The sequence below is a fragment of the Zeus faber genome, assembly GCF_960531495.2.
Source record: "Zeus faber genome assembly, chromosome: 2".
Taxonomy (NCBI): Eukaryota; Metazoa; Chordata; class Actinopteri; order Zeiformes; family Zeidae; genus Zeus; species Zeus faber.
In genome coordinates, this window is record NC_137189.1 from 49,772,420 (window position 1) to 49,799,702 (window position 27,283).

The following is a 27,283-nucleotide window of genomic DNA, read 5'->3' on the forward strand; positions in this document are numbered from 1 at the left end:
CAAGCTCAAAAATGTGGCGTAATGTTTACATACAACGTTAGGCGTAGCAGTCCATCAGTGTCAGATATATTTTCCGATTCTGTGCCGGTCTCATTTACTGTCTCATGTTCCGTACTGGTCAACATGCTCTGATACTCAAAGCTGTTGCAACGTAATGTAACGTAGCTGATGCTCAAAGAGGAGGAAGAACGTGTCGCTGTTTGGGGGTTCTTCAAGGTCGGTGAAGAAGATGAGAAAAATGATTGATCCGTCGCCTGACAATATTCTAACATTGTACAGACTGTTTCTGTCGCCGTCACTGCACTGAGCGTCTGCTCTGCTTGTTCCTGCTTCGTGACTCCGCTTCTGATGAAAGCTTTGACTCTGTTTTGAGACTGTTCCTGACGAGTCACTCGGTAAAACCAGTCGTTTAATTTGATTCAGTTGAGTGAAGGATTATTATATGTTTATTATATCTATATTTTTTGAAAGGCAAGTACCATATATATATATATATATATATATATATATATATATATATATATATATATATATATATATATATATATATATATATATATATATATATATAAATAGATACATTTACAATTAAAAGTGAAAGACTTTCATTTGAAGTTTGAACTGGACCTTTCCATGTTAGTTATGTGTCGTGTCCAGTTTGAATTCTACTGGAACTTGGCGACCGTCCATTTTTTATTTTATTGGAACTTTTTGGACAGTTTCATGTTCTTTTATCGTTTCATAATGAACAATAATAAACACACTGTGTCAAAATCAGAAAACTCACTACAGTGGTAGCTGAGACTTGCAGCGTAAGTCCGTATGTGCAGCTGTCCTGTCACATGATCAGATCATATGATGCATTTCAAGGGATATGTCCTAATTAGATAAATTTGTGTATTTATTTAGCCGCAGTAACTCACATACAATGTGATTATCCTCGTGACCAGATGCTACGGTGTGAATAGTCATTTAGCTGCAGTGACTCCAAAACCACGCAGGCCCTGTCACACTGCTGTGCTACTTCAGCTATTTCCCCAATGTCAGGTCTGAGCAGGGTAATAAAATACCAAAATAACCCTGGATCACGCTGTTGGGGGTTATTTAGTGATGATGATCGTCTGGCTGCACATTATCTCCTGCATATCAACAACTAACATCAAAGCTTTGTAAAAGTGTACAAAATGAACTCCATGAAGCAGTAAAAAAACAAAAAAACAAACATGGTATTTTTAAATCCATGCTGACTTCCCCTGGCCCCGCCTCTCAGACGCAGATCTGGACCAGCAGCTCAGTGGCAGCCAGCTGCTCCTGGGCTCCATCCTGCAGAACTCGGTCCTGGGCTCCGGGGGTCCCGGGGGCCCGGACTGCCTGGCCCTCCAGGCCGAGGGGCCGTACGACTTCTACCAGCAGCCCAACATGAGCCAGGCCCGGCTCGGCCTCCCCGTCCTGGAGACGCTGAGGACGGCCGTCACCCAGAGGCTGGAGGATTGGCCAGAGCACCCAGCGCTAGTGCAGGTCAGCTGGAAATGACCGTTTTTATTAGTTATTAAGAAAGGAGGCTTTGAAGAGACACTGCAGAGTCACTTTAGACACAGTGTCTGTTTTACGGTTTCAAAAAACTCTTAAAAATGCATTTGTTTAAATGAGCCTTTTTAGAATTTTGCCTTTTTAAGTTGAATGCCAGTACTATTTCATGAGGCTTTAATTTCTTGCTTTTAAATGATGATTCCTTAACTGTTGCTTATCTTTTAAAATTGGTTTTCTCCTTTTTGTGAAGCACTTTGTAATTTATTTTTCGAAAAGCACTACATAAATACGGTTATTTTAATAATGGCCAGTGAGATAAAACAGTGAATCTCAACCTCTCTCACATCAAGGTGTTGTATTTGCAGCCACCAGTTGTTCATTTCCAGTCTCTGGGTTCAATCTCAGATCAATATTTATATTGTTATGATTCAGTGTCTCTACTGTATCCTGAGAGAAAACACTGAAACTGGGATCCAAACAGTCTTCATTGGACATTCTCTAATGGTGCTAACATATTGGAAATGAAATAAAGTTGAATTATAACTGTTAATCATTTTGAGGTCGGGGGGGCCCCTCCCGGAGGGTCCCCCGGCCCCACGTTGAGAACCCCTGAGCTCAGCTACCTCTGTGACCTCACTCTCTCCCTCCAGCTGATCGTGGTGTTGGACCGCATCCTGGCCTTCAGCCTGTCCAGCCCTCTGGCCAAGTTTCTCAACGGCCTGGAGATCCTGCTCGCTAAAGCCCAGGTCAGACCGGAGCCCCGGCCTCTAGGGGGCGTGGCCGTGTGACACGCCCCCAAATCTCACCTCCAAAAAACGTGACGGGAAATGGAGAATGATGTCAAAACGTGCTCGTTTTTCATTTACCGACTTGAAGCACCAGCGAGCAGCATCACCAATCCAACTGGATTTGTGTTGAAACATCAAAAATAATAAGGCAGCCTAAGGAGTGGATTGATTGCACTTAAAACAAACAGAAGAAACTAAATTAAATATAAAAACTTCAAGTAGTTGTACTTGAATTAATTGATTTTGCAGTTTTAATGCCTGAATAAAAGAATAAAGAAGGAATCTTCTACGTTTCCATTCAAGCTTTGTTTAAAAATATCGTGACAGCATCGAACTGAACCGTGATGGGGTGCGTCCTTCCACCTCCACCAGGTGCCTCCACCCTGTATTCTGACGTCATCCGTGTTTTGAAGTTGGTGTTGTCACGTTTCAGGACTGGGAGGACAACGCCAGCCGCTCGGTTTCTCTGAGGAAGGAGCTGGAGCCGCTCACTCAGCTCATCATCCAGTGGCGCAAACTGGAGCTGAGGTCAGAACCAGAACCTCCGTTTGGGTCTTGTTGGGCGTGTCCTCACGAGGGACGTTCACATGACTGACTCCTCCCGTCTCCCCCTGTTTCCTCCCGTCTCCCCCTGTTTCCTCCTGTTTCCTCCTGTTTCCTCCCGTCTCCACCCGTCTCCTCCCGTCTCCCCCTGTCTCCCCCTGTCTCCCCCTGTCTCCCCCTGTCTCCCCCTGTCTCCCCCTGTCTCCCCCTGTCTCCCCCTGTCTCCCCCTGTTTCCTCCCGTCTCCCCCTGTTTCCTCCTGTTTCCTCCTGTTTCCTCCCGTCTCCACCCGTCTCCACCCGTCTCCCCCTGTTTCCTCCTGTTTCCTCCTGTTTCCTCCCGTCTCCACCCGTCTCCACCCGTCTCCTCCTGTTTCCTCCCGTCTCCCCCTGTCTCCCCCTGTCTCCCCCTGTCTCCCCCTGTCTCCCCCTGTCTCCCCCTGTCTCCTCCCGTTTCCTCCCGTTTCCTCCCGTCTCCCCCTGTCTCCCCCTGTCTCCCCCTGTTTCCTCCCGTCTCCCCCCTCCTTCCTCCTGCAGCTGCTGGTCCTGCAGTCTGGACAACGCCATGAAGCGGCAGGCGGAGAAGTCCACTCACCACTGGTTCTCCATCTACCAGCTGGTGGAGCGCTACCTCCAGGAGCAGCGGGCGGAGGCTGATGCAGGTGAGTGTGGGGTTAAATGTTATATAAAAAAAAAATAAAAAATACCCGGCACGTTGGTTTGCTTGTTGCACTGAAATACAAAATGTAAAGAAGGCTCCAATATATTTAAAAAATATATATATATTTTTGAAAATGATATGCATACCACACTCATGGATCTTTATAGAATAAAAGAACAGAGAAGATGCTTGTACTTTGTTGTATTTTGTTTTACAATGCAGTTTTAAAGTTTTGTTTTGTTTTTTTTATGTGTTTGACTAAGAAAAAGTAAAACCTGTCATTCCCTAAACCCTGTCTCTCCGTCCAGCCGAGGAGGAGGAGGAGGAGGAGGAGGAGGTGGAGCACCTCTCCCTGTCCTCGGTGTCCTCCACCCTGCAGGCCTTCATGGAGGGCTCCACCCTGGGGGAGTTCCACACCCGCCTGGCCACGCTGCTGTCCTTCCACTGCCACGTGCTGCTGCTGCCGCCGGCCCAGGGGGGCAGAGGTCGGCCACGCCCCTCATCCTCCTTACCTTACAGGAGCTGAACTTTGTGATGTCTTTGTTTACAGGAAGTGGTTTCCCACGATAACCGTACCTCCCCATGTGTGTGTTTTTTGTTTTTTTTTGTTTTTTTTTTCTGTCTCCTTTTGTGGAGACGTTTGTTTCTGTTGGTTTCTCGATCCTCCCAGACGCACTGTGCAGTTTGCTGTGGAACCTGCACTCTTACTACGCCCAGTTCTCCGAGGGCGTTCGCTCCAGAGTGGATCAGCTCAGGAAGCCCATCGAGAAGGAGCTGAAGGTGAAACCCCACCACCACCCCCCTCCCTCTTCAACACCTTCCCTTTTTTTTTTTTTTAAACAAGCAAATAAAAAATGATTTTTGAAAAAAAAAAAAAAAAAAAAAAAAATGTTTCCCCCAGAACTTTGTGAAGATCTCCAGGTGGAACGACGTCAGTTTCTGGTCGGTCAAACAATCGGTGGAGAAAACACACAGGTAGAGTCCCCCGCTGACCTGTGGAAGACACAGACTCAGCCAGGCTGCTTTTATGCAGAGTGGCTCATAAAAAAATGTGATATATTCTATTTTATATATATTTTTTCTATTCTATATTCTCAAAACATTCAATAATATGAAGAATTGTCATTGTACAATTAAGCCAGTTTTAACTACATATTATAAACTTGTGGCGGGGCCGCATTCAATTGTCTCACTGGCCGGATGTGGCCCCTGGACCTGTAGTTTAAGACCCCTGACGTAGGCATTGTCACCATGGACATTTGCCACCCTTGTCCACTCAACCTAAAATCAATGAAGTCACAAAAACATGGCGGTATCTGATTGGGTGAGTTTTCCGCACCTGGCTGTGTTGACGTGTGCTCGTTTTGGGGGTGTTCCCGTCCCGCCCGCAGGACGCTCTTCAAGTTCGTCAGGAAGCTGGAGGCGGCGCTGAGCGGCCCCTGCGCTCCGTCCCTGGTGGAGCAGGGCAGCGGGGCCGACATGGACAGCGTGGACGCCAACCCAGAAGAGACCCCCATCCACCGGGTGCATCGGGCCCTCAAGAGCGCCCTCCCTGGGAAGGGCAGAGACCTGCAGGTAAAAAAATACAAGCTCTGGCACGGATACTTGGATACTCGGCTTCTCTTTTTTTTTTTTTTCCAAACCTTGAGGCCTGTTTAACGAACCCCAAACCAAGTAAAAAGAACCATTTTATTTAGACAAAGCATTCTAGAAGAGTCAGGCGGTCCGGCCAAATGGAACAAAAGGAGGGAAATAAATGTAAGAAAATAATTAAACTAACATAAGGCCACAAAAACTGCCAGACTACCAGACTGCCATCCTCAAGAAGAAGAAAAGCCAAAACAAAGAGCCACCAAGAGCCATTGTTTTGCAATGCAAAAACAATGGAAAGAAGTGTTTTGTTTTATATTATATTTATTATATTATATATATATTTTTTTTTTAAACATTTCCTTCTTTCTAAATCACGTTGACAAAAGCCGGCCATACAGCTGTGTCATCCAGGTGGTTTGAGTCCGGCCAATCGGGATCAGACCGCAGCCGACCGTGATCCCAAGCAACCGCTTTAACTTGGATGTTTTGCCGCCGTTTGACCTGTTGGAGCTGTGTTTGCTCCAGATTGAGGACCCCGAGGGGCCCACGGAGGTGCCCGACCTGCAGGGCCGCCTCCCTCTCCTGACCAGGAAGATGAGGAGGATGTGCGTCCAGCTGGTGAAGAAGAACCCCGTCCCCGAGCTGGCGGAGGACCTGGACGTGTTCACCGGTAAGGAGGGCCTTGGTTGCCAAGACTGACAGAACGGTTGCCGCATTTTAACCATTTAACTATTGTGGGAGATCAATAGATGAATCGATGGATGTCATTTACGAACAGACGGTGAGGTGCAGTATACTGTGCTCAGTTGACAGCGAGGGAACCACACGGCACAAGATCACAAGATGGTTGACAATTGCACGAATCTCATTGCCGGGGCAACTTGGCAACTGTTATTGACGAGCCCTGGGATGAGCTTCAAATTTGTAGAAAAAAAAACAACCTTGAAAAGATTTTTTTTTCCTTTAAATCTGACATATTTTATGGCTCTTGGTATTTAATTTGTATTGTCTGTTTATTCACTCTATTATTGATCATATGACACATTATCACATGTTATTGTACTGTGCACCGTCCAAATTGAATACCCGAGTGGAGTAAATCAAAAATGATCTTCTTTGTCTAAATTCAGATCAAATCTCACGTTTCCCACGCTGCCGTCAGACTTTCTCGGCCGTTTTCGGGCGGCCTCGGAGCCCTCTCAAACCATCCTCTCACTTCCTGTCCTCCCAGGCGAGATCATCACCAACGTGCGCGACCTGCAGAGCCTCACGGTCGACGCGTCGGCGGAGAAGGAGAAGCAGAAGTCTGAGGTGAAGCACATCCTGCAGCAGAAGCAGCGAGCGCTCGCCGACCTCTTCAAGATGCTCGCAGAAATAGGTGAGCGGAAAAAGTGTCTTCCTGCAGGGTTCTTGACGGGTCCTTGAGGTGCTTGCAGCGCTTGAATTTTCTCCTCAGAAAATGTCAGTACTGGAATACCTTGAAAATCACCCCTTTGTGCTGAAGTGCTTTAAAAGGTTTTGAAAAAAAAAACCTCTGATATAAATAGGACACAACCAGACAGACTAGACTTCACTCCCCACGTGCATCAATGAGCCTTGGGCCCCATGACCCTGTCGCCGGTTCAGCGGTCGTCCTTCCTTGGACACTTTTGGTAGTAACCACTGCAGAGCGGGAACAGCCACAAGACCTGTGCTTGTGGAGATGCTCTGACCCAGTCGTCCAGCATCACAATGTGCTCCTTGTCAAAGTGGCTCAGATCCTTACGCTGCTTCAACACATCAACTTCAACAACTCACTCTTCACCTGCTGCCTCATATATATATATATATATAATATATAACACTATATATAATAATAATATATAACATTATATAATAATATATAACACTATATATAATAATAATATATAACACTATATATAATAATAATATATAACACTATATATAATAATAATATATAACACTATATATATATCTCCCCCACCCCTTGACAGGTGCCATTGGAACCAGATGATCAATGTTATTCACTTCACCTGTCAGTGGTTTAATGTTGTGGCTGGTTGGTGTATAATAGATAAACTAATATAATAATAGACAATGAGGCTAAGATTATATTACATTTTAATTAATAAAGGTCAAGATCAGATTTTGCATGTAGTCCTTGAAGATGAAGAATTGTGCTTAAAAAATGTACTTGAAAGTCCTTGAATTTCATTTTGTAACGGCAGAATGAACCCCAATTGTATCCATTTAAAAATGTGATTCCATCTGTTCCCATCGTCCTTGTTAGGTCTGTCGTATCGCAAGGGGCTGACGTGGAGCCGCACGGCCGATCCAGAGCAGATGCTCTGCATGTCCCCTCTGGAGCTCAACACGGCCCTGTCGGCCGCCAGCCCCCGAGGGAGCCACGAAAACACGTAAATACACCTGCTGTTCAATGCTGGATTCAGAGACGCTCAGGGTTAAGCTTTTCTTAGATTAAAAGGGCAAAAATTGCCCCATTTTTTCTTTTTTTTTTTTTTTTTTTTTTTTACTAAAAAATGACAATTGCTTTTTTTGGGGGCGGGGGCTAAAAATGTAATTAAACAAAATTCAAAATGCAATATGACATTACACCAAAAAATACATTTAATTTCATGCTCGTGGAGTTTCAGTGCTTTTTCAGTGTTTGATTGTTTCTGTTTTTAAGTAAGTATTTTTTTTATTGAACACCCTCTGAATGTTATGATTTTGGTCTGAAATTTGACGATGCTTTTAGCTTTATTATGATATATTTTTATTTTTTTTAGGTTGCTCACTGAGCTGAGGACGGCGTGGGATGGTTGTCAGAAGTACTACTACCGCTCCTGGGCTCGGCGATCCGCCCTGCAGACGGCTCTGCAGGGCGCCGCCAAGGTGAGCTGCTCGGCGCTCCTCCAGGAAGCTCCAGAGCGCCCCCTGCAGGCGTTGGTGCACTCGTTGTTTTTAGCCAGTGCACTGTTAGTCATGTAATATGAGTATGTTTTGTGTGTGTGCAGGAGCTGGGTGTGGGGAACATGCAGCGCTGCAGAGGCTTCTCCTCCCACCTCTTCAAGCTGATCCTCCGGCAGAGGCAGCGGCTTGCCAAGCTGACGGAGCAGTGGATGCAGCTCAGGTCGGTGCTGCTGACACTTTGGGAGAGAGTCTTCCCGCTGGTAGATGGTGTAGGAGACAATCTAGGAGCAAGGACCTAGGAGACAATCTAGGAGCTAGGACACCAGTTACTATGAGCCTCAGATCTGGAAAAAGATCTCTGTTCGTACCCTGGATTCACTCCCTCTGTTTGTTGACGTCCCCGGTGCCTCTGGTTTTATATTACATTACATTTAGTCATTTAGCAGACGCTTTTATCCAAAGCGACTTACAAGGGAGAATAACATTCAAGCTACATTGCAACAGAAACATTAGTGTAACAATAAATAAATACTGCTAAGTAGTGCTAAGTAATTGTAAGTTAGGAGAGGAGGTGCTCTCTGAAGAGCTGGCTCTTCAAGTGCTTCTTAAAGACAGAGAGGGAGGTCCCTGCTCTGGTGGTTTTTGGCAGCTGGTTCCACCAACGTGGAACTACAAATGAGAACAGCCTGGCCGTGGTTGTGCACCTGGCAGAGCCAGGCCACGCTCACCTGAGCAGGGCAGCGTCCGGGAGGGAACATGTGCTCTTACAAGGGCATTGAAGTAAGTGGGAGCATTCCCAACAATCACTCTGTAGATAAGCATCAGAGACTTGAACTTGATGCGAGCGGCTACAGGTAACCAAGCGGCTACAGGTAAACAGTGGAGCTGGATGAGCAGCGGAGTATAACGTGTGCCCTCTTTGGCTGCTTGGGCACCAGTCGCAGCGCTGCATTCTGTATCATCTGCAGTGGCTTCGCCGCACAGGCCGGCAAGCCCGTTAAGAGAGCGTTGCAGTAGTTGAGACGGGACATCACCAAGGTTTGTACCAGCAGTTGAGTGGCATATTGGGTCAGGTACGGCCTGACTTTTCGGATGTTGAATAGTGCGAAGCGGCACGACCAAGAGACGGCGGCAACATGGTCGGAGAATGTCATGGTTGGATATTACAGCGGTATTAAAGCACATTTACGTTTGCTATTACAATATGATAATCTGTCTGTATCAGCTGGTCCTACATCATGGATCTCCATTCACACATATTCTTATTATATTATTATAATATTTGTGATCATATTTCTGACCTCCCCACCCCCAGGAGGCTCACGGTCAGCGTCCAGCGCCTCCAGGACCACCTCCAGGACCACCTCCAGACCCCCAGCGAGGGTGTGGACGCTCCCCTGCCCCCCCAGGCCTCCCTGCGGGGCTGGGTGGGCCGGGGCCAGGCGCTGGCTGCCCAGTGCTCCACCCTCCTCCAGCAGCTGGCCTGGCTCCTGCAGGCCTGCCCCGAAGAGCCCCAGCAGGGGGAGGAGCCGGGCGGCCTCCGGCAGCCCACCCTGCGCTGCCCCTCCCCCCTGGCCGCCCAGCGCCAGCCCCCCGGTTGCCTGATGCGGAGAGGGGACGAGGCCTGGACCCGGCTGACCCACGACGTGGACTCCACGCTGACAGAGAGCCAGGGCCTGAAGGCGGAGCTGGACGCCGTGGCACTGCAGAGCTCCCATGGAGAGCTGCACACATGGTAGTAGTAGTAGTAATAATAATAATAATAATATAACACAATGATTTTATGAAATCACAAATCAGGAATAATAATAACAACAACGATAATTATAAACTTTAGTTGTACAGCACCATTCATACACAACATGCAACTCAATGGTATCTACATTAATAGAATAGTCAAATAGTAATACGAAAGAAAATGTCATTTATTGAAATTGTACATTGGAACATAAAACAATTAGTTTCAGCTTAGTTTTGGCTTCAAATTCTTCAAATTCCCTAGAAATTTAGGTTTCGAAACACAATTTTGCAACACGATCGTCATCAGCTCCAGTAATCGGCATTATGTGATCAATGTGAAAACGACTCCATAGCATCCGTGGAGTTTGGTCCTGACCACAAAAGTATGACATTTCAACGCCCATCGTCCGTGACATTTACATTTACATTTAGTCATTGATCAGACGCTTTTATCCAAAGCGACTTACAATTGTTCAAACACCGACGGACGCAGCCATCAGGAGCAATTAGGGGTTAAGTGTCTTGCTCAAGGACACTACAGTATGCTAGCAGGAGGAGCCTGGGATCCAACCAGCAACCTTTAGATCACTAGACCACCAGCTCTACCGCCTGAGCTACCACCCCCGTCACAAAGTGCGTGGCAGTGTCTTGATGTTCTGCAGCGATTAAGCAAACAAACAAAGCATCAGGACAACTTTTTAAACACCTTAATGCTGTTCGATTTACGGTGTATTTGCACCACAGTTGCTGAACCACCGTGTGAGCGTTTGGCCTCAGCCGATGGTTCCTCCAAAGCCGGTGCTTTTGGAGGAACCATGGCGCAGAACCCTTGTCTCCTCCTCCAGGCACCACTTCTCCACCTGCTGCTCGGGGCTGGAGCGTCTGGGCGCCGTGGCGTCCCGGATGAGCGCCCTGCAGCAGCTCTTCACACCCGCCGTGTGCGTGGGCGGAGCGGACAGTCTGCCGGCTGTCAGCCAGAGCCTGCAGTACCTCGGGGGCGAAGTGGAGGGCGCGCTCACGGAGTTCACTGCCTGGAAGACCCAGCTGCTCTCCCCGGGCCACCAACAAAGCGGTAAAAATATTTCCGCCGTCAACTCCCTTTACGACTTCCACTTTGAACGACCTTCGGGTCGAGACAATATTAATATCAATACTCCAGGTGTGAACCCTGTGTCTTCCTGTAGATGTAGGATGTGGATTGGGAGTGTGGAGCTCCTCTTTTATTCTCTGAGGTTGATCTCGTAAAATCAATTCCCTGCGATGAAGCTTTGGAATTAACGTCGTCCTTGCTCCACCCTCACAGCCCAGCAACAGCAGCAGCAGCAGCAGCTGCCGTTCAGCTCGGAGTTCTCTGCTGGTCTGGAGAGAACCATCACCACGATGCTGTGCGCCGTCCAGACGCTGGTGAAGAGGAGAGAAGAGACGGCGCGACACAAAGACCCGAAGAGAGAGAGCAGGACAGGTGAGGAGGTGGTGTTGCTTCTCCACCCAGCGGTGCTCCCTGCAAACAACGCACAGAGGGCGAACTCCCGCGGTCTAAATGACACTGAGCGTGCACGACAAACACTTTGGAAACAAACAGGGTGCGGTATGTGGACGTTGTAGGAACTCAAGTTGCATTTGAAATCATTTTTTACCAGTCTGTCTAGTTTGAGAGCGTCCGCTAAGAAAAATAGTCCACAATATGGTTGCTAACACCGTAGCAAGATATTCAAAACTATTAACTGTAAACAAACCTATTTACTGTTATTAAATTTCCTTTTTGTAGTTTCTATATCGTGCCAGTACATGGCACCACTAACTAGTGTTAAAAAAGCATGTAGGCGGAGTGAAGGGAAATGGTGGAGTGGTTGCCTGTAGCAACGCTCATTATCAACAAGTAGCAGTCCACCTACTGCCACTATTGACCAATCAGAATGAAGTATTCCACTGAGTTGTGAAATAATAATAAATAATGTGTTTTTTTGTTTTCATCCTGCGTATGTCTGTCTGTCCCAGAGGGCGACGGAGAGGAGGAGGCTGAGGAGGAGGAGGAGGAGGAGGAGGAAGAGCCGGAGGAGGACCTGCTGAAGCCGGGTCACCTGACGTGCCTCCTGGAGGAGGAGCTGGCGGCGGAGGTGGGCTCCCTCTCCCTGGGGGAGGTGAACTCCTGCCTGGAGCAGCTGCTGGAGCGACTGCGGAGCTACAGGGACTCCTGCTCCACCCAGGAGCTCCAGGTAGGAGGAGCAGTCGCCATCACACCGACATGATGGGAATGATCATTACATTAGATATGTCCCTAATTAAAATGACAAACGTGTTCCTTCTCTGTGATATCAAGATTAGAGCATTTTGAAAATATTGGTACTGATACCAATAAGTTTATTTCAACACCAGTTACTAAACGGTTCTTCTATTTTCTCCCAATTTCCTTCTTTCATACAAGAAGTACTAATATATATTATACTATATATAATAATATATAATAGTATTTATATAATAATATATTATAATATATATTATATTATATACTATGATATTATATATATTATAATATAATTTTGTAATATAAAAAAAAGAGAAAAACGTGACATTTATTCTTACTGCGCAAACAGTTTTGTTTTTGCTCCCTGATGTAAAAGAGATCAAAGGGGTATTTCAGTTGTTTTTGTCCATCTCACCCAGATTGAGACCAGAATGTCAATACCAATTTCATCTCTGACAAAAACACACGGGTATGGTCTTTAACTCCTGGGGTATTGGATGCTAAAGAATGGTTCAGTGACCAATGGTATCAGTGCAGTTTGGTCCACAACGTGGAAGTTTTGCATTGGGACTCCCAAGTCCCTTCCAAAGCCTGAACATACCCGTGGCCCCGCCCTCCTCTGTGCGTCCAGGACCTGGCGCGGGCCTGCAGGATGCTGGTCCGCCTGGAGCCCACGTTGGGGGTTTACTCGGACCTGGTGCGCTACTACGTGGCCGTGTCGCTGGGAGCCCACAGGAGCACCGGGAAGCTGCTCACCGTGCTGGCCAGCATCTTCACCGAGCTGGCTCACAAGGTACTGGATCTGACGTCCTGCGTTCATACTATCAGCTCAGCCCTCTGCAAACTGTCCCTGCCTACAAGCCAGTATCTCCTTTGGATGGAGCCACATATATTATTAATAATAATAATAATAACCTTTATAGCACCTTTCATACACAACATTGAACTCAAAGTGCTTTACATTAAAATAAGGCAGCAGATAGTGACAATTTAAAAGCGATGCAAGAAAAGCAAAATGTATTCACAAAGTAGAATAATAAAATAATTAAAAGAACAAAATAAATTAAAAACAGGGTAAAAATAAGTGTAAATGTAGTCTTGGATTTCACTATTAGGGATTGTAATTTCGAATAATTTTTCCGACTGATAGCCGACCCTGGTTAACTAGTCATTAACCGTTATCAGACTGGAATAAAATGTATTATTTAGAATGGACGAATGTAATAAATTCATATTGTGATGATGGTAATATTCCAACTCGTTGACGACGTTAGGGACAGCTTGAGTACTTGATTTGGAAGTCAGTATTTGTTCAACGTATAGAGTAATCACATTTTTGCTAGAGGGTGCACATAACTAGGTTGGGGAAAACTATCACATTACTTTAAATATATAATCCAGTCGTACAACCTTACTTCCTTTTAATAGGTTTACTATAAATATTTAGGAATATATATCACGCCGGGACTTCTGGGTTTGGGAAAGGACCTCACCCAGCCGGGGGCTGCGTGTCGCCTGACATGTCACGTGTGTCGCCCCCATGAATTGTATTTAAAACATTTTTTGTATAGTCTATTTATTTTTTTTAACATGAAACACATCTTTTTATTAATTTTTTTACATTTAATAAAAACGTTTTTAACTGATAGTATTAATCGGCCAAAATGCTGATTATGGCTTAACTGTTAATTATTAACCTTCCTATTATCATGACACCCAAAATTCACAAAATAAAATAAACCTGCGTACAGACTCTTCTGACCTGCGTTGCCTTTCTTCCGAATTAAGTTTAACTTTTTTTTTTTTTTTTTCCTCATTTACTTCCTGTTTTTGAAGAAATACCAATACAAAGCTTTTCCCCTGATCGTACACAACGATCCTCAACCGTGGAAACCAGTCACGGCACCAACATTCACCATGAGTCCCTCACACCTTGGGCCAAAAATCACACCCTGTGGGGTTTCCTACATCCCATCATAAGCTCGGAAATGCTGATCACGTCTTGAACACCGAGGCAACAGCAACGTTTCTGACACAAGTTGATTTAAAGAGCTTAACTGAAGACCAAGCCTGCATTTCGCTTAACCAAAGACAAATAAAAGCATAGAAACAAAAGAGCGATAAAATCTGAGATAAAAGGTTAAAGTTCAGTTTGAAACAGGCCTACACCCTCCTACACCCTCCTACACCCTCCTACACCCTCCAACACGGCGACATCGAACCTGCATCAGGTTGGGTTCCACCTTAATGAATGTCTTAACTTGATGATTTTGACCTTTTTCCTCCCGTTGATGGTGTCCACCTCCCAGCTCCTCCCACATGCTTGAAACCAATGCCTCCTCCACCCGCAGGGCTTCTGCCTGCCCCAGGACCTGACGGGCGGCGGCGACGGAGAGGGAGCCACGGAGTTCCACGACTACGAAGGCGGAGGCATCGGAGAAGGAGAAGGAACCAAAGACGTCAGCGACAAGATCGAGAACGAGGATCAGGTGACGCCTCGTCCGGTTCCCACCATTTTCCGCGCGAAAAGCTCCGGCGGCGCGTGCGTCATAGTCACAGCGCGGCTGCCGTCCCGCAGGTGGAGGACACCACCCAGGAGGGGCAGGAGAAGGAGGAGCAGCGGGAGGAGCAGGAGGAGAAGGGGAACATCAAGGCAGAGGACAACGCCATCGAGATGTCGGAGGACTTTGACGGCCAAATGCACGACGGGGACGAACAGGAGCAAGGTGGGCGGAGGAGGAGGAGGAGGAGGAGGAGGAGGAGGAGCCGGAGCCTCATTGTTCCTCATTGTTCCCGTTCCCCATAGAAACACCAGATAAGACTACACAGAAATATTTGAATGAAGCCGGATTTATGAGCCTACATTGAACCAGAAACCTGCAGCTGCTGTTGGATTTGCTTATTGCTTATTCTGCCGTTTTTAAATACAAAGAACATAGAATAAATACATTCAGTTACTTCAGTCACATTTCAGTTGTGTTAAATGTTTTTATAACAGACGACTATAGAACCATTAAAAAAAAAAAAAAAAAAAAAAAAAAAAAAAAAAATTCCAAGATCTTGTTTAACTTAAATATATGCAGCGTTGGATCACAGGACCTAATGTGAGTCTCAACAAGATCAACATGTTTTGTCATTTTTAAATAAGTAATAAACAGAAATTTTATTTTATTTATTTTATTTTTCATATTTCACAATAACTCATAAAGGCATCGGTGGTTTTTCAGACATGAAACTTTTTTATCAAACTTTAATATTGATTTAAATCGCTGTTGTTTTCAACGTCCGTGCTCTCTCTACTACAATTCAACGCATCCTGAATGCTTCACCACAAAGTCGGTGCAGAAGGTAAAAAAAAAACGGCTCCGCCCGGCGTCGGTACGTTGCAACGACACGCCTGATGTAGTTTGGGTTTTGATGTAGCTTGAATTTGACCAGTCAGCGTTTTTAGTTGTATGGACTACGCCTCCAGTGGTTCTAATGGTTCCCGTGGTGGAAACGGGGCTTCATATGTTCTGTTCTCCATTCCAACACCTGATGTGTGTCCTAGTTCCCTTGAGCAAAGGCACTCTGAACCACCAGCCGCTGCTCCTTTCCCGGTGTGGAGCGTGTTTAAACCTTCCCCCTTCCGCTCTCCACTCCAGACGACGGCGAGGAGTCGGACCAAGAGGAGAACGAGGAGCTGGATAAACAGATGGGCGACCTGGGCGAGGGTCAGACCGACGCCCTGGATGAGAGGATGTGGGGCGACGATGAGGACGATGAAGAGCAGGAGGGGAGCGACAAGGAGGAAGAGTCTGGTCAAGGCGTGGACCAGGTGAGTGGGTGGGACGGTACCGCTTGAATCATGAGGCTTAAAACATCTAGAAAGTTTCAAATATTCTTGAATATGATTCAATATATGATTTAATATTATTCAATATATGATTTAATATTATTCAATATATGATTTTATATTCTTAAATATATAATTTATTATTCTTAAATATATGATTTTATATTCTTAAATATTTGATTTAATATTATTCTATATGATTTAATATTATTCAATATATGATTCAATATTATTCAATATATGATTTGATATTCAATATATGATTCAATATTATTCAATATATTATTTAATATTATTCAATATATGATTTAATATTATTCAATATATGATTTAATATTCTCAAATATATAATTTATTATTCTTAAATATATGATTTTATATTATTAAATATATTTAATTTTCTTTACTCTTTAAAAACATCGTCTGGGGTTTTGGTTCTCGTCATTTTTGTGGTCTAGTTTAATGTTGTCTTCAAGGAGCATTACAGTTCAAAATATTATGAAACACCAATAGTCACATCCTAAAAAAATTCAAATTATTAACATTGAGGTATTTGTCAGAAATATTGCTCAATTTAATTTTGTCAATATTGCCCAGCTTTACTTAATGTGATGATTAAATGATAAGAAAACAGCAAGTTAATAAACAATTTGTTTATTTCATCTGAAAGTGTCTGAATCTGAATCAGTGCACATGAAGTCAGATCTAATCTCATGTGTTGACATATTTTAATGTCAAAAATATTCAGTCATCATTTATTGTCAACTAATGTCAAGAATAGATTTAGAGAGTAGAAGAGTATCTAAGGTACTTTGTCGTTCTCAGACGGAGTCTGAACTTGTCGCCAAAGACGACAACCTGGACGCTGCGGATCCCAGTAAAGACGAGAAGAAAAACCAGAACAAAGACGAAGAGATGGAGGAGAAAGAAGAGATCCATGAACAAGGAGACCAGGTAGACTTCATGACATCACGACGCCATGCTACCTGCATGCCGTTGGCCAGCACACCAAACAATACAATGTTAACGTGGTAATCCGTGAGATCGTCTGGTAAAATTGTATATGTATTTTATAGTCTGTACTTTATTCAGCTGGCACTTGCCATTCAATATATTTGCGTTCTGCATGTGCTCCTCTATGCTGGTTCCATTGTTGGTGGGGTGGTCCGCCACAGCCTTGTGACCCTGTGTGTGTGTGTGTGTGTGTGTGTGTGTGTGTGTGTGTGTGTGTGTGTGTGTGTGTGTGTGTGTGTGTGTGTGTGTGTGTGTGTGTGTGTGTGTGTGTTGTCCTGCAGAGGGAGTTTGATGAGAATGAGGTGGACCCGTACTACGGGAAGCAGGACAAGAAGCCCGAACCCGACGACCTGGATCTGCCCGACGACCTGAACCTGGACCAGGAGGAGGGCGGAGGCGAGGACGAGGGTGGAGACGGTGAGAGGACGCAGTCGCTGCCGTTACATTTTAATGGAGATGTCATGGGTGTGGATTAAACGCTGGCTTCAGTTTGGGGAGCTTCACCACTTCGCTGCCCTTGTGTTTGTCCAGAAGAAAACCCGTTTGACATTGAGGAGAAGCCGGCGGGCCTGCACGAGGAGGAGGACGGAGGAGAGGACGGAGGAGAGGACGGAGGAGAGGATGGAGGGGCGTCCACGGAGGAGATGGACCAGCAGCCCGACCAGTCAGGGGAGGAGAACGGCCAGGAGCCCGAGGCAGAGGAGGGGCAGAAGGAGGGAGAGGAGGAGGAGATGGAGTCATCGGAGAAGGAGGAGAAGGATGGAGCGGGGGAAGAGGAGAAGGAGGGACACGAGGTGGAAAAGGAAGAGAAGATGATTCCAAATGACGAAGGCCACAATCCCAAGGTACATTTAGTGTGTGTGTGTGTTATTATTGTTATCAAAACTACACTATCAATGTTTTTTATTTTTTTATTGTTTTTTAATGTTTATTTTATACGTTTATTCCAGGAGCGTGTTAAACCTTTCTTTAACATATATCAATTATTATCCATTATTATCAGTATTTCATCTTTATTTTTCTTCGCTTCCACTGTTCTGTCAACTTCTGCCGCTGTATTTTAATGACATGAACTTCCCCACAGGGATTAATAGACCTAGTTATTAAATTATTATTATTAATATTATTATTAATAATAATATTAATGGGCTGGATCCCAATTGTTGTTGCTTTTTTTATTGTTTTTTATTGGTATTGTGGCCAGCGGCAGACGGCACAGAAAAGGTTGAGGTGTCGTTTGAACCAGGATGGCTCAGACGTCGTGTCGTTCCAGTTTGATCAATATCAACTACATCTGGAGCAGGAATTATACAAATCTCAGCTTTGCCTCTCGTTATTATTGTTATTAATATTAATAATTATCTTATTTTATCTTCTGTAAAGAAAGAAAATCATCCAACGCCGGATGTCCTGCTGTTTCCTTCTAACCTGTCTGTCCACCTGTCTGTTTTTAAAATCCCTGTTTTCCCCCTCGCTCCCCAGGAGGAGGAGGAGGCGGAGGAGGCCGGTAAGGAGGAGCAGCAGCCGGAGTCGGCAGAGAGGAAGGAGCACAACACGGACGGACAGACCGGAGAAGAGAACGTGCAGAGCGACACGGCCGTGGAGCTGGGAGGGGAGGCGTCGGAGAGGGAGCAAGCCAAAGAGGTGCCACATTTCACCGTCCTTTGAGGCTATATCAAACATTTAAATGTTTTGTCTGAACAGTAAAACATATTTTTGAACTATGATTGGACTCTGGATAACTCTGCTATTAAAATGTATTTAGTTATTTTTTCATCACTGTTTTGTTTTTTTATTTATAATTTGGACCTTTTTGTTTTTTCTCTTTTTTTTTTTGTTTTTTTTAGGAGCACGGCACCGGCGCAGCGGACGCTCGTCAGTCTGAAGGACACGAGTCCAAACTGACCGCCAGGATGGCTTCACAGAGACAGAGCCACAGCAAGACTCAGGTGGGATTCAGATAGATAACAAAAAAAAAAAGATAAAATAATAAAAAATATAAAGTAACAAACCAACGATCACTGCGCGGACGTCTTTTTGTAAAAAAAAAAAAAAAGTTAAATGTAAGAAAAAATAAAATATTTTGACATAACCGCTCATGTAATGAACAAGAGCTTGTTGGTGCCACAGAGGAGCTACAGCAGCACGTTTTCACGAGGTGTTTCTTGTGCACAAACTGTAATTTGACAACATTTTGACAAACTGATTGATTATGTCAACGTGGGTATGATGACGGAGCGAGGGAACTGATGGAATCCAGCATTTTCGCCAATAAATTGACAGATTTGATTTGTTTTACAGGTGTAATATCATATAACCTGTTACCTGTTAAAATACGAGGTGTGTTGGTGAGACTTGCTGTCAACAGTCTGTAGAAGTGACGCGAACGTGGCCCCGATAATCAGCTCCTCTGTTTATTGATTCGTTCCTCGGCCTCGGTTTGAATCCTGACGTGGCCTCGTCGTCGTTTTGTGTTTTCGCTTTTATTCCTCCCCACGTTCGGCTGCAGAGCTTCAAGAGGAAACCGGGGAAGGCCGACAACGAGCGCTCGACCGGCGACCTCAACGAGCGCGTCAACAAGCGCCTGCGCACGGCGGAGAGCGCCGGGGAGAAGAGCGAGCCGGACGGGAGGCGGAGTGAGGCGCAGCGGGAGGCGGAGCTCTACGAGCACGTCAAGCCGGGGGAGGAGGCCTACGACGCCCAGACCTACGGTGAGGACCAGAGCAGAGCTTCTCAGCGCTCGCTGGGAGACCTGGTACATTTAGATATTCAAAGCCACTTCCACCGAGTCCGTCGTCAGCCGCTGTCAGAACTCAATATCACGGTCATCGTCAGCAAATCGTTTTTTTTGTTTTTTTTTGTTGTTTTTTGTTTTTTTAATCTGTGGTGCCAGCAGGCTTGGCACGACACAGGGTACTTGTTTTCCATCGCATCAAAGGCAGTGAATCTGTAAGTGGGGTTCAAACTCTCAACCCGCAAAGCCTCTTTAATAATCATCAAGAGCTGCTTGCGATAACTCTGCTGCTTGGACGACCTGCGGGGCGACGAGAGCACGGCTTCTGTGGTCTCCGTGGCCGCCGCCGCCGGCCCTCGGCTCCGGAGCACCATCTTACCAAGCCTTGACGTACAAACAACTAATAGTCATCACTTCTCCAAGACGGCGAGAAAATTAGAACAATAATAACTGCATGCGGCCTCTGCTGGTGAAAGTTATGGACGTAATCAGGAGTGTGTGTGTGTGTGCGCGTGCGTGCATGCGTGTGCAGTCCCAGATAGTTCTGGAGTATGAGGTTAGAATTGAATAGAATAGAATAAAGGCCTCGCAGCAACCCACGCGCCGTGCCGACGCCCCGCGACCGCAAGAACACTCCCAGCCCAATGCACCGCAGCCACAGCACCCGCCCCAGCAAATCGTTTAATAACAACCAGTGACACCAGCAGAGAAGTGCGAAGGTTATTATTGTTGGAATCAGGCAGACGCAGGGAGGGTCAGAATATAGAAAGTGTTCAGGCTGGTTCCACACACAGTAACGACTGTAGTAAGACATGAAGGATACGAGATAAACTATTTGGTTTTCATTGTTCTAAGTGTCAATACGTGCACAATATCAGGCCAAAAGAAATGTTTACTAACGCCGGGATTATGCTTCAGCCAACATACACGTGAATGTCTCCGTGGAGCCACGCGGAAAAGTGGGTTCGGGTAACCGTAGGTCGCAGGTTTATTTTTTCTGATCTATATTTTTGAGTTCTAAAAGTTTTTAAATAAAGTTTAAGCTTCGTCTTCCCCCTTTCTGGGGGAAGACGAAGCGGGAAGATGGTGCCGTCATTCTGGTGACGAGCGGCGCGTTCCCCTGTGGCTTTCCAGACGTCGCCAGCGCCGACCAGCAGAAACCGGCCGAGCCTCAGCAGAGCCAGGACGAGGACGAGGACGTCGCCATGGATACGGAGGCGGAGGACGAGCAGCTGCGAGCCGCCGACGACCAGGAGCTGAAGCCGGAGCAGCTGGACTCCGCCAAGTCCTCCGACAGAGGTGCGGCACCGGCACCGGGGCGTTGTAGTATTCTAGGTATTCAGGGCGCGGCGCACTCACTGCTTGTCCTCCGGCTCCAGGACCGGACGGTGGAGAGATGGAGACGCAGAGGCGGCGAGAAGGCGAGGATGAGGAGGAGGAGAAGAGGAAAGACGGGCAGCGCCGGCAGGATGAGGAGCGACCCGACAGGACCACAGAGTCCACCATCCATACGCTGCCGGACCTGCTGCTGGACGCCACACAGGTACACACTCCAACAACAACACACGTCTCAGGGAACTGCTGATTAGCCATCATTTAGGTAAAGAATGGTCAGTGGGTTTTCATTTTACAAGTGTCTGTCTGTCTGTCTGTCTGTCTGTCCCCCACCCCCCCCCCCCCCCCACCCCCGTCTCCCTCCTTGTCCCTCCCTCTGTCTCCCTCCCTCTCTCCCTCCCTGTCTCCTTCTCTCCGTCTGTCTCCCTCCCTCTGTCTCCTTCTCTCCGTCTGTCTCCCTCCCTCTGTCTCCCTCCAGAAGCCCGTCCAGGATCCAGAGGAGATCCGGAGGGAGATGGAGCTCCAGCTGGAGGCGTGGCAGAAACAGGCTCCAGGAGCGAGGGAGGAGGTAAGCACTGTGTGGAGGTTTTTTTTAAGCTGCAGTTCAGCTGACGGCCACTAGGTGCTGCTGCAGGAAACCTAGGACTGGGTGGAAGTCAATGGAACAAGAAGACTCTTATTATCAGAAATACAAAGTCGATTAAACATTTCCAAGACTCGATGTCCAATTTGAATTGTTCCAGTGGTGTCTTGGATGTGATTGTGACTGTGTTGTTTCTCTACTTGATATACTTTGTCTCCTCCTCCTCCTCTTCCTCCTCCAGGAGAGTGCTGCCGCTGCCATGTGGCTCCAGTACCAGTCTCTGACCTCGGCTCTGTCCCAGCAGCTCTGTGAGCAGCTCCGCCTCATCCTGGAGCCCACGCAGGCAGCCAAGCTCAGGTCAGCGCCAGGTGTTGACGTCTGTGAAAACAAACTGAGGAAGGAGTCCACTCCTATCACGCTGTTTCCCTCAAAATATTATTATCCACACCGAGTTCACACATGGTGTTTTCCCCCCATCTGCCGCCAGCTGTTTTAACTTACACGGTGTCATTATTAGACAATGACATGGAATTTAAAAAAACTGATAAAAATCAAACAATGGATGAGATTTGCATCATATAAATGTCTTTATTATGAGGAATTAAAGAATTGATGTGTTGTTGGTGAATTCCCTCAATAGATCCCTCTGGAGTAGAGCAGCAGTAGAGTAGAGTAGAAGCCACAAATCCTTATGTCAAAATTCACAAAATTCCTCAGAAAGACTTGACTTTGATTCCGGGCGGAGCCGAAACCCACTGAATGGAACAGTTTCATGAAACTGAATTGATTTTGGCTCCAGATCTTCTGTTTTATTGAGTGGCATTGACCGGGGCGTGCGGCTCTCACGCTCCTTTCCCTTGCAGGGGGGACTACCGCACCGGGAAGCGTCTCAACATGAGGAAGGTCATTCCCTACATCGCCAGCCAGTTCCGCAAGGACAAGATCTGGCTGCGGAGAACCAAGCCCAGCAAGAGGGAGTACCAGATCTGCCTGGCGGTGGACGACTCCTCCAGCATGGTGGACAACCACTCCAAGCAGGTCCGCTGCTCCACCTGCGTCACGGGGGGGCATGGGTGGGCTTTTAGGGCGAGCACAGAAATACAAAAAACCATGATGAACATGAGATGAAAAGGGAGAGTCTCAGTTTGAAAACAGGCAGATTATTCAGTGGAAACAGTCGAAAAGATGAGCCTGGATTTAAAAAGTACTTTAAAATGAGCTTCAATTATGTCTTCCACACCTATCTGTCTGGAGTTTATTTCTCCATCGCCCTTATTCTATCACACATTTTATCAAGGAAATATAATGAAAGTAAGAATGTCTTCGGGATAAAAGCAGTTATATCAGTAGTTCTCTGGTTTTATGAATGTTTCTTTAATGAATTCTGGTCTGTGTTACAGTTGGCGTTTGAGTCTCTGTCTGTGATCACCAACGCTCTCACGCTGCTGGAGGTGGGACAGGTGTCCGTCTGCAGGTACATCTATATAAATATCTATATGTCTATATTTATATGTAAATATTGATACAGCTACTGAGTTTGCTGTTATTTACTGATGAGTTAGTTGATATATTTCACTGGGACGGATGATAGAAATGATTAATGGAGATAAAACAAATTGAGAACAATAAATCTTTGTGCACTTACCAGGGAATTTCCCTATAAAAACGAAAGTAAAATATAGAATTATTAAAATTATTATTCGAAAAAACACGAGGATTTGAGAACTGAAAAAGGAAAATAAAATACATGTGTGGAGTCTGTGGGTCATTGGAAAGTCTGTCCAGGTGGGAACACGCGACACTCCCCCAGTGGTCTCTGAGGGTACTGCAAGCGGCTCCACCAAATAATTTAGCAACACAAAGATTTTAAAGGTTTTTATATCTTTCAAACATTTGTAATGCACCACCACCGTGATGAATCATGAGAGGGGTGTTAAAATAATGTGCTCTTAGATGCATGTCCTGCGTGACATTCCAGTGGCCGGGGATCAAGTAAAGGTTGTGAACGTCTGTCTAGCAGCGCCTGCATCCGGGCCACGCCCTGACGTGACTGTTTTTGTCTCCTCAGCTTCGGGGAGACGGTGCAGCTGCTCCACCCGTTCCAGCAGCAGTTCAACGACGAGTCCGGAGCTCGGATCCTGAGGCTCTGCCAGTTCCAGCAGAAGAAGACCAGGATCGCACAGGTCTGTTCAGCCTGGAGCTTCCAGGGTTTAGTTGAAAAAAAGAAAACCTTGAAACATTGAATTTGGTTGGAGATACTTCATCAATATATGAAGTATTATTTTTACAATTAAATGCAGCCTGGAATGTTCTCCTGAGAGGTGTAGACTGTAGCGGCATCTCGCAGTGAGGTTGCACATCACAACCAACTGAACCCCCCTTCCCATGGCGGCGCAACGTGGAAGAGACGGCCATGAAAAACGTGAAAGGCCCTCTCTAGAGCCAGTGCTTGGTTTGTCCCTTCTGGGCTACTGTAGTAACATGGCGGTGCAACATGGCGGCCTCCGTGAAGCGTACCAGCCCCCTATGTAGATATAAACGTCTCATCCTGAGGTAGCGAAGAGACCATTCTTATTTTCATGGGACTATATACCAATTAAAACATCAGAGCTTCCCCCTGAAAGCGGACGAGTTGAATCAACCGTCGGAAACAAGTCAGTCGACTGAGATTCTTCAAGTCGCGCAGTCGTTTTTAATTGTTTTTGTTTGTTTTTGTTTTCAGTCAGTGTGCATTACAATAACCGTATAAAACCCACTGAAGCCGACTAAATCCACGGGGATGACATTTCAATAAGGAATCATAAATATATCATATGTGTGAATGGAACCCGGCTCTCCCTGCCCCGTTCCTCCAAATGAAACAAATAAAAACAGTGTGGGGGCGGGGCACGGAGGAACGGGGCACGACTCGTAGACTCCTTAGGATTCTTTTCTGAGCGAAACGCATGGAGAGGGGGCGATCGGGGGAGAGAGTTCACAGAGAAAGTGTCCCCGTTACGCACGGTTCTCTCCATACCCGCATGTTTCATTCCGTCAGTAGACGGGTGATAACCTGCATCTCAGATAAAAACGCTGTTTGGACGTGCGCAGTACCGTTAGTACCGTTGTAGAGGGAGACGGGGGTGCAGAATGCACCCAAATCGTTCCCTCTTGGCGCTGAATTGGCGAATATTCACATTGAACAGCTGAATCTGATTCAACTGACCAACACTGAGTCAGGTCCAGTTCCATAAAACATAGTTATTAATATTATATTCCATTTCTGCCGAGTCCGTTCTGCAAGTTCTACACACTGTGCCTTTAAGTTGTGTTTGAACCCATGTTCATTTAGTTTAAGAAGTCTTCTATTTATCTCTAGATGCTATTTTAAATAGACCTAAAATACCTATTTCAATTAAAATAGATATTTTAATGAAAAATATCTGGGATGTTTGACGGGATTGTGCCAATCCCAGTTTTTCTCAGTTGAAACAAACGTTTTTGTTTTGTTTTTCTTTGTCAGTTTTTGGAAACTTCGGCCAAAATGTTTGTGGCAGCGCGGCAGCAGACGGCAGGAGCCACGCACACAGGTACGCTGCGCGACCTTTGTTTTGTTTGTTTATGTTGTTTGTGTGAGATAAAAACCAGGAAAAGTTCTGGAACATCAGCACAGAAACACGATGGGCATGTTTGGAGATGAAAAGTTAAAAGCTAAAAGTTAAAAGCTCTTCAGACATTTTTCCTCATAACCGTTATCATTCCAAAATGTCTGCCCCTCTGACCTCTGCTCAGAAACGGCCCAGCTGCTGCTCATCGTGTCGGACGGGCGCGGTCTCTTCCTGGAGGGGAAGGAGCGCGTGGCGGCCGCCGTCCAGGCCGCTCGCAGTGCCAACGTCTTCGTCATCTTCGTGGTTCTCGACAACCCAAACTCCAGGGTGAGGTTTTATTTATTAAGTTAATAAATCAGATGAAAAAATTAACTTTACACAAGATTCCCACTGTAATAACAAGGGGGACATTTTGGAATTGTGAACCCATAGAAAGGTCAGAAACGTGACTTTTCATGACCCAATTCCATGTGCAACAACTTTTTAAATTTCTTTTTTTTCCTGAAAGTACCACTCAGATGATGCATTCTAACCATTCTAACATGCCTCTAAGTCCATCCTGTTTTCGACGGCTGTTTCAGTGGGTGACGCCTCCCTCCCGGTGCCCCTGGTTCCGTGAGCCAATGGGGTTTGAGCTTTACTTTTGGCTTCCGTGGTTTAGTCTTCACTCATATTAATCTACGAGGCCTCATTTAAAAGTTAGCTTTGCCGTGCTTCAAGCCGGTGGGGAACACGGGACCGGGACGACGCATACCGGGATTTTTTGTTTTATTCAATTAGTGGATGTCAGAAAATAGAAATAAGTAAATAAATAAATACATTTACAATAAAGGTAGAACCACACAGTGGATCGCGCCCCTCGGTCTTCACTCAACCTATAAATAAATAAACACACAGCACAATATTTTATTTGAATACTTACATATCTCTTGTCACAGACAGTCGGTATTAATTCTTCTTTTAATTCCGCTTTTGTTATATTTCCAGCTGTGGGTGGAGTCACTCTGATGGGGGCGGGTGTAATTCTCAGGGGCCTCGCCGTGACGGAGGCTCTGCAGTCACATCTGAACAGCCGGTTGGATGTTCTCTGACAGAGGCAGAAAAACTGAAACCAAAAACCAGCTGACAGTTATTTCTACTTTCACAGTTTGTGTGTTAGTCGACCCATCAGAGACCCACATGTATTTGAACAAGCACTGAAAAAGTGTTTTGTTTTGTTTTTTTTGTTTTTTGTTTTTTATAAAAGGTTCCCTTTATAAGAGAGAACTTACTTTAATTACCTGTTTCATATTGTCATAGACAGTTACTAGTGTCCTGTAAAAGCCATTTATCATACGACTGACAAACACCTAAACCGCATAATTAGAAAATAATAATAATAATAGAATTATTGACAATCACAAATGCCATGATATTCCAGGATTAAGGCAGAAAAAACATCTAATTCCATGACTTTCCATGTCTGGAACACGTTTTTTTCAATATCATTTCCTAAGTAACCAAGAAGCATTGAAGTGTTAATGGTTTGCCCCATTGGACTGCCCCCCCCCCCCCCCCCCCCCCCCCGCAGGACTCCATCCTGGACATCAAGGTGCCGGTCTTCAAGGGCCCCGGGGAGCTTCCGGAGATCCGCTCCTACATGGAGGAGTTCCCCTTCCCCTTCTACGTCATCCTGCGCGACGTCAACGCTCTGCCCGAGACGCTGAGCGACGCCCTGCGCCAGTGGTTCGAGCTGGTCACCGCCACGGACCTGTAGACCAATCGGAAGCCATCGTTTTTTTAAGAGAGGGGGGCTGGGGTGGGGGGAGGGGCCGACCAACCGCACAACGGAACAAACAGTAATAATAATGAAACGTGGACCCAGAGAAAAAGACGGATTTTGCCGCTGTACATGTGCCTTTATTTAGTTATTTTCACTCTGGTTTTGGACTCTGTAGAGTTTGATAGCAAGCGTTTGGCGCCTTCTGTCGTCGGGGGAACTTTTCCGGACGTTTCTTCCATCGTCAACAAAACCTGCACGTCTCTGAAGACACTGACCACAAAACGAAAAAAAAAACAAAAAAACCTAAATGTGATTCCCTCGCGTGTGAAAAGCCCGAGTGAAGGCTCGGTAAAATACCTCTTTTCATTTATTATTACTTTTTTTTTCTTTTTTTTTTTTCCCTCCTCCGGGAACGCCGTGGA

The 27,283-nt window shown here is 45.9% G+C and overlaps 1 protein-coding gene across 1 annotated transcript in view; it reads left to right on the forward strand.

Moving 5' to 3' along the window:
* The window catches only part of mdn1 (midasin AAA ATPase 1), a gene marked incomplete at its 5' end in the record, with an annotated part of 79,840 nt that extends 52,976 nt beyond the window's left edge, over positions 1–26,864 (forward strand). The window contains 37 exons of the mRNA XM_080019069.1: positions 1,271–1,518; positions 2,181–2,276; positions 2,752–2,846; positions 3,397–3,521; positions 3,829–4,005; positions 4,191–4,300; positions 4,422–4,495; positions 4,912–5,095; positions 5,639–5,783; positions 6,345–6,491; positions 7,404–7,530; positions 7,903–8,008; positions 8,131–8,246; positions 9,342–9,761; positions 10,612–10,838; positions 11,070–11,191; positions 11,767–11,982; positions 12,643–12,804; positions 14,363–14,500; positions 14,590–14,737; positions 15,656–15,828; positions 16,672–16,800; positions 17,142–17,277; positions 17,392–17,705; positions 18,343–18,504; positions 18,708–18,809; positions 19,370–19,571; positions 20,729–20,893; positions 20,974–21,137; positions 21,408–21,497; positions 21,754–21,869; positions 22,376–22,550; positions 22,913–22,986; positions 23,581–23,695; positions 25,015–25,081; positions 25,284–25,426; positions 26,670–26,864. Coding sequence (XP_079875195.1) covers positions 1,271–1,518; positions 2,181–2,276; positions 2,752–2,846; positions 3,397–3,521; positions 3,829–4,005; positions 4,191–4,300; positions 4,422–4,495; positions 4,912–5,095; positions 5,639–5,783; positions 6,345–6,491; positions 7,404–7,530; positions 7,903–8,008; positions 8,131–8,246; positions 9,342–9,761; positions 10,612–10,838; positions 11,070–11,191; positions 11,767–11,982; positions 12,643–12,804; positions 14,363–14,500; positions 14,590–14,737; positions 15,656–15,828; positions 16,672–16,800; positions 17,142–17,277; positions 17,392–17,705; positions 18,343–18,504; positions 18,708–18,809; positions 19,370–19,571; positions 20,729–20,893; positions 20,974–21,137; positions 21,408–21,497; positions 21,754–21,869; positions 22,376–22,550; positions 22,913–22,986; positions 23,581–23,695; positions 25,015–25,081; positions 25,284–25,426; positions 26,670–26,855 — 5,696 coding nt within the window. The 3' untranslated portion in view covers positions 26,856–26,864. The remainder of the gene's footprint in view (positions 1–1,270; positions 1,519–2,180; positions 2,277–2,751; positions 2,847–3,396; positions 3,522–3,828; positions 4,006–4,190; positions 4,301–4,421; positions 4,496–4,911; positions 5,096–5,638; positions 5,784–6,344; positions 6,492–7,403; positions 7,531–7,902; positions 8,009–8,130; positions 8,247–9,341; positions 9,762–10,611; positions 10,839–11,069; positions 11,192–11,766; positions 11,983–12,642; positions 12,805–14,362; positions 14,501–14,589; positions 14,738–15,655; positions 15,829–16,671; positions 16,801–17,141; positions 17,278–17,391; positions 17,706–18,342; positions 18,505–18,707; positions 18,810–19,369; positions 19,572–20,728; positions 20,894–20,973; positions 21,138–21,407; positions 21,498–21,753; positions 21,870–22,375; positions 22,551–22,912; positions 22,987–23,580; positions 23,696–25,014; positions 25,082–25,283; positions 25,427–26,669) is intronic.
* Positions 26,865–27,283: the final 419 nt, after the last annotated feature.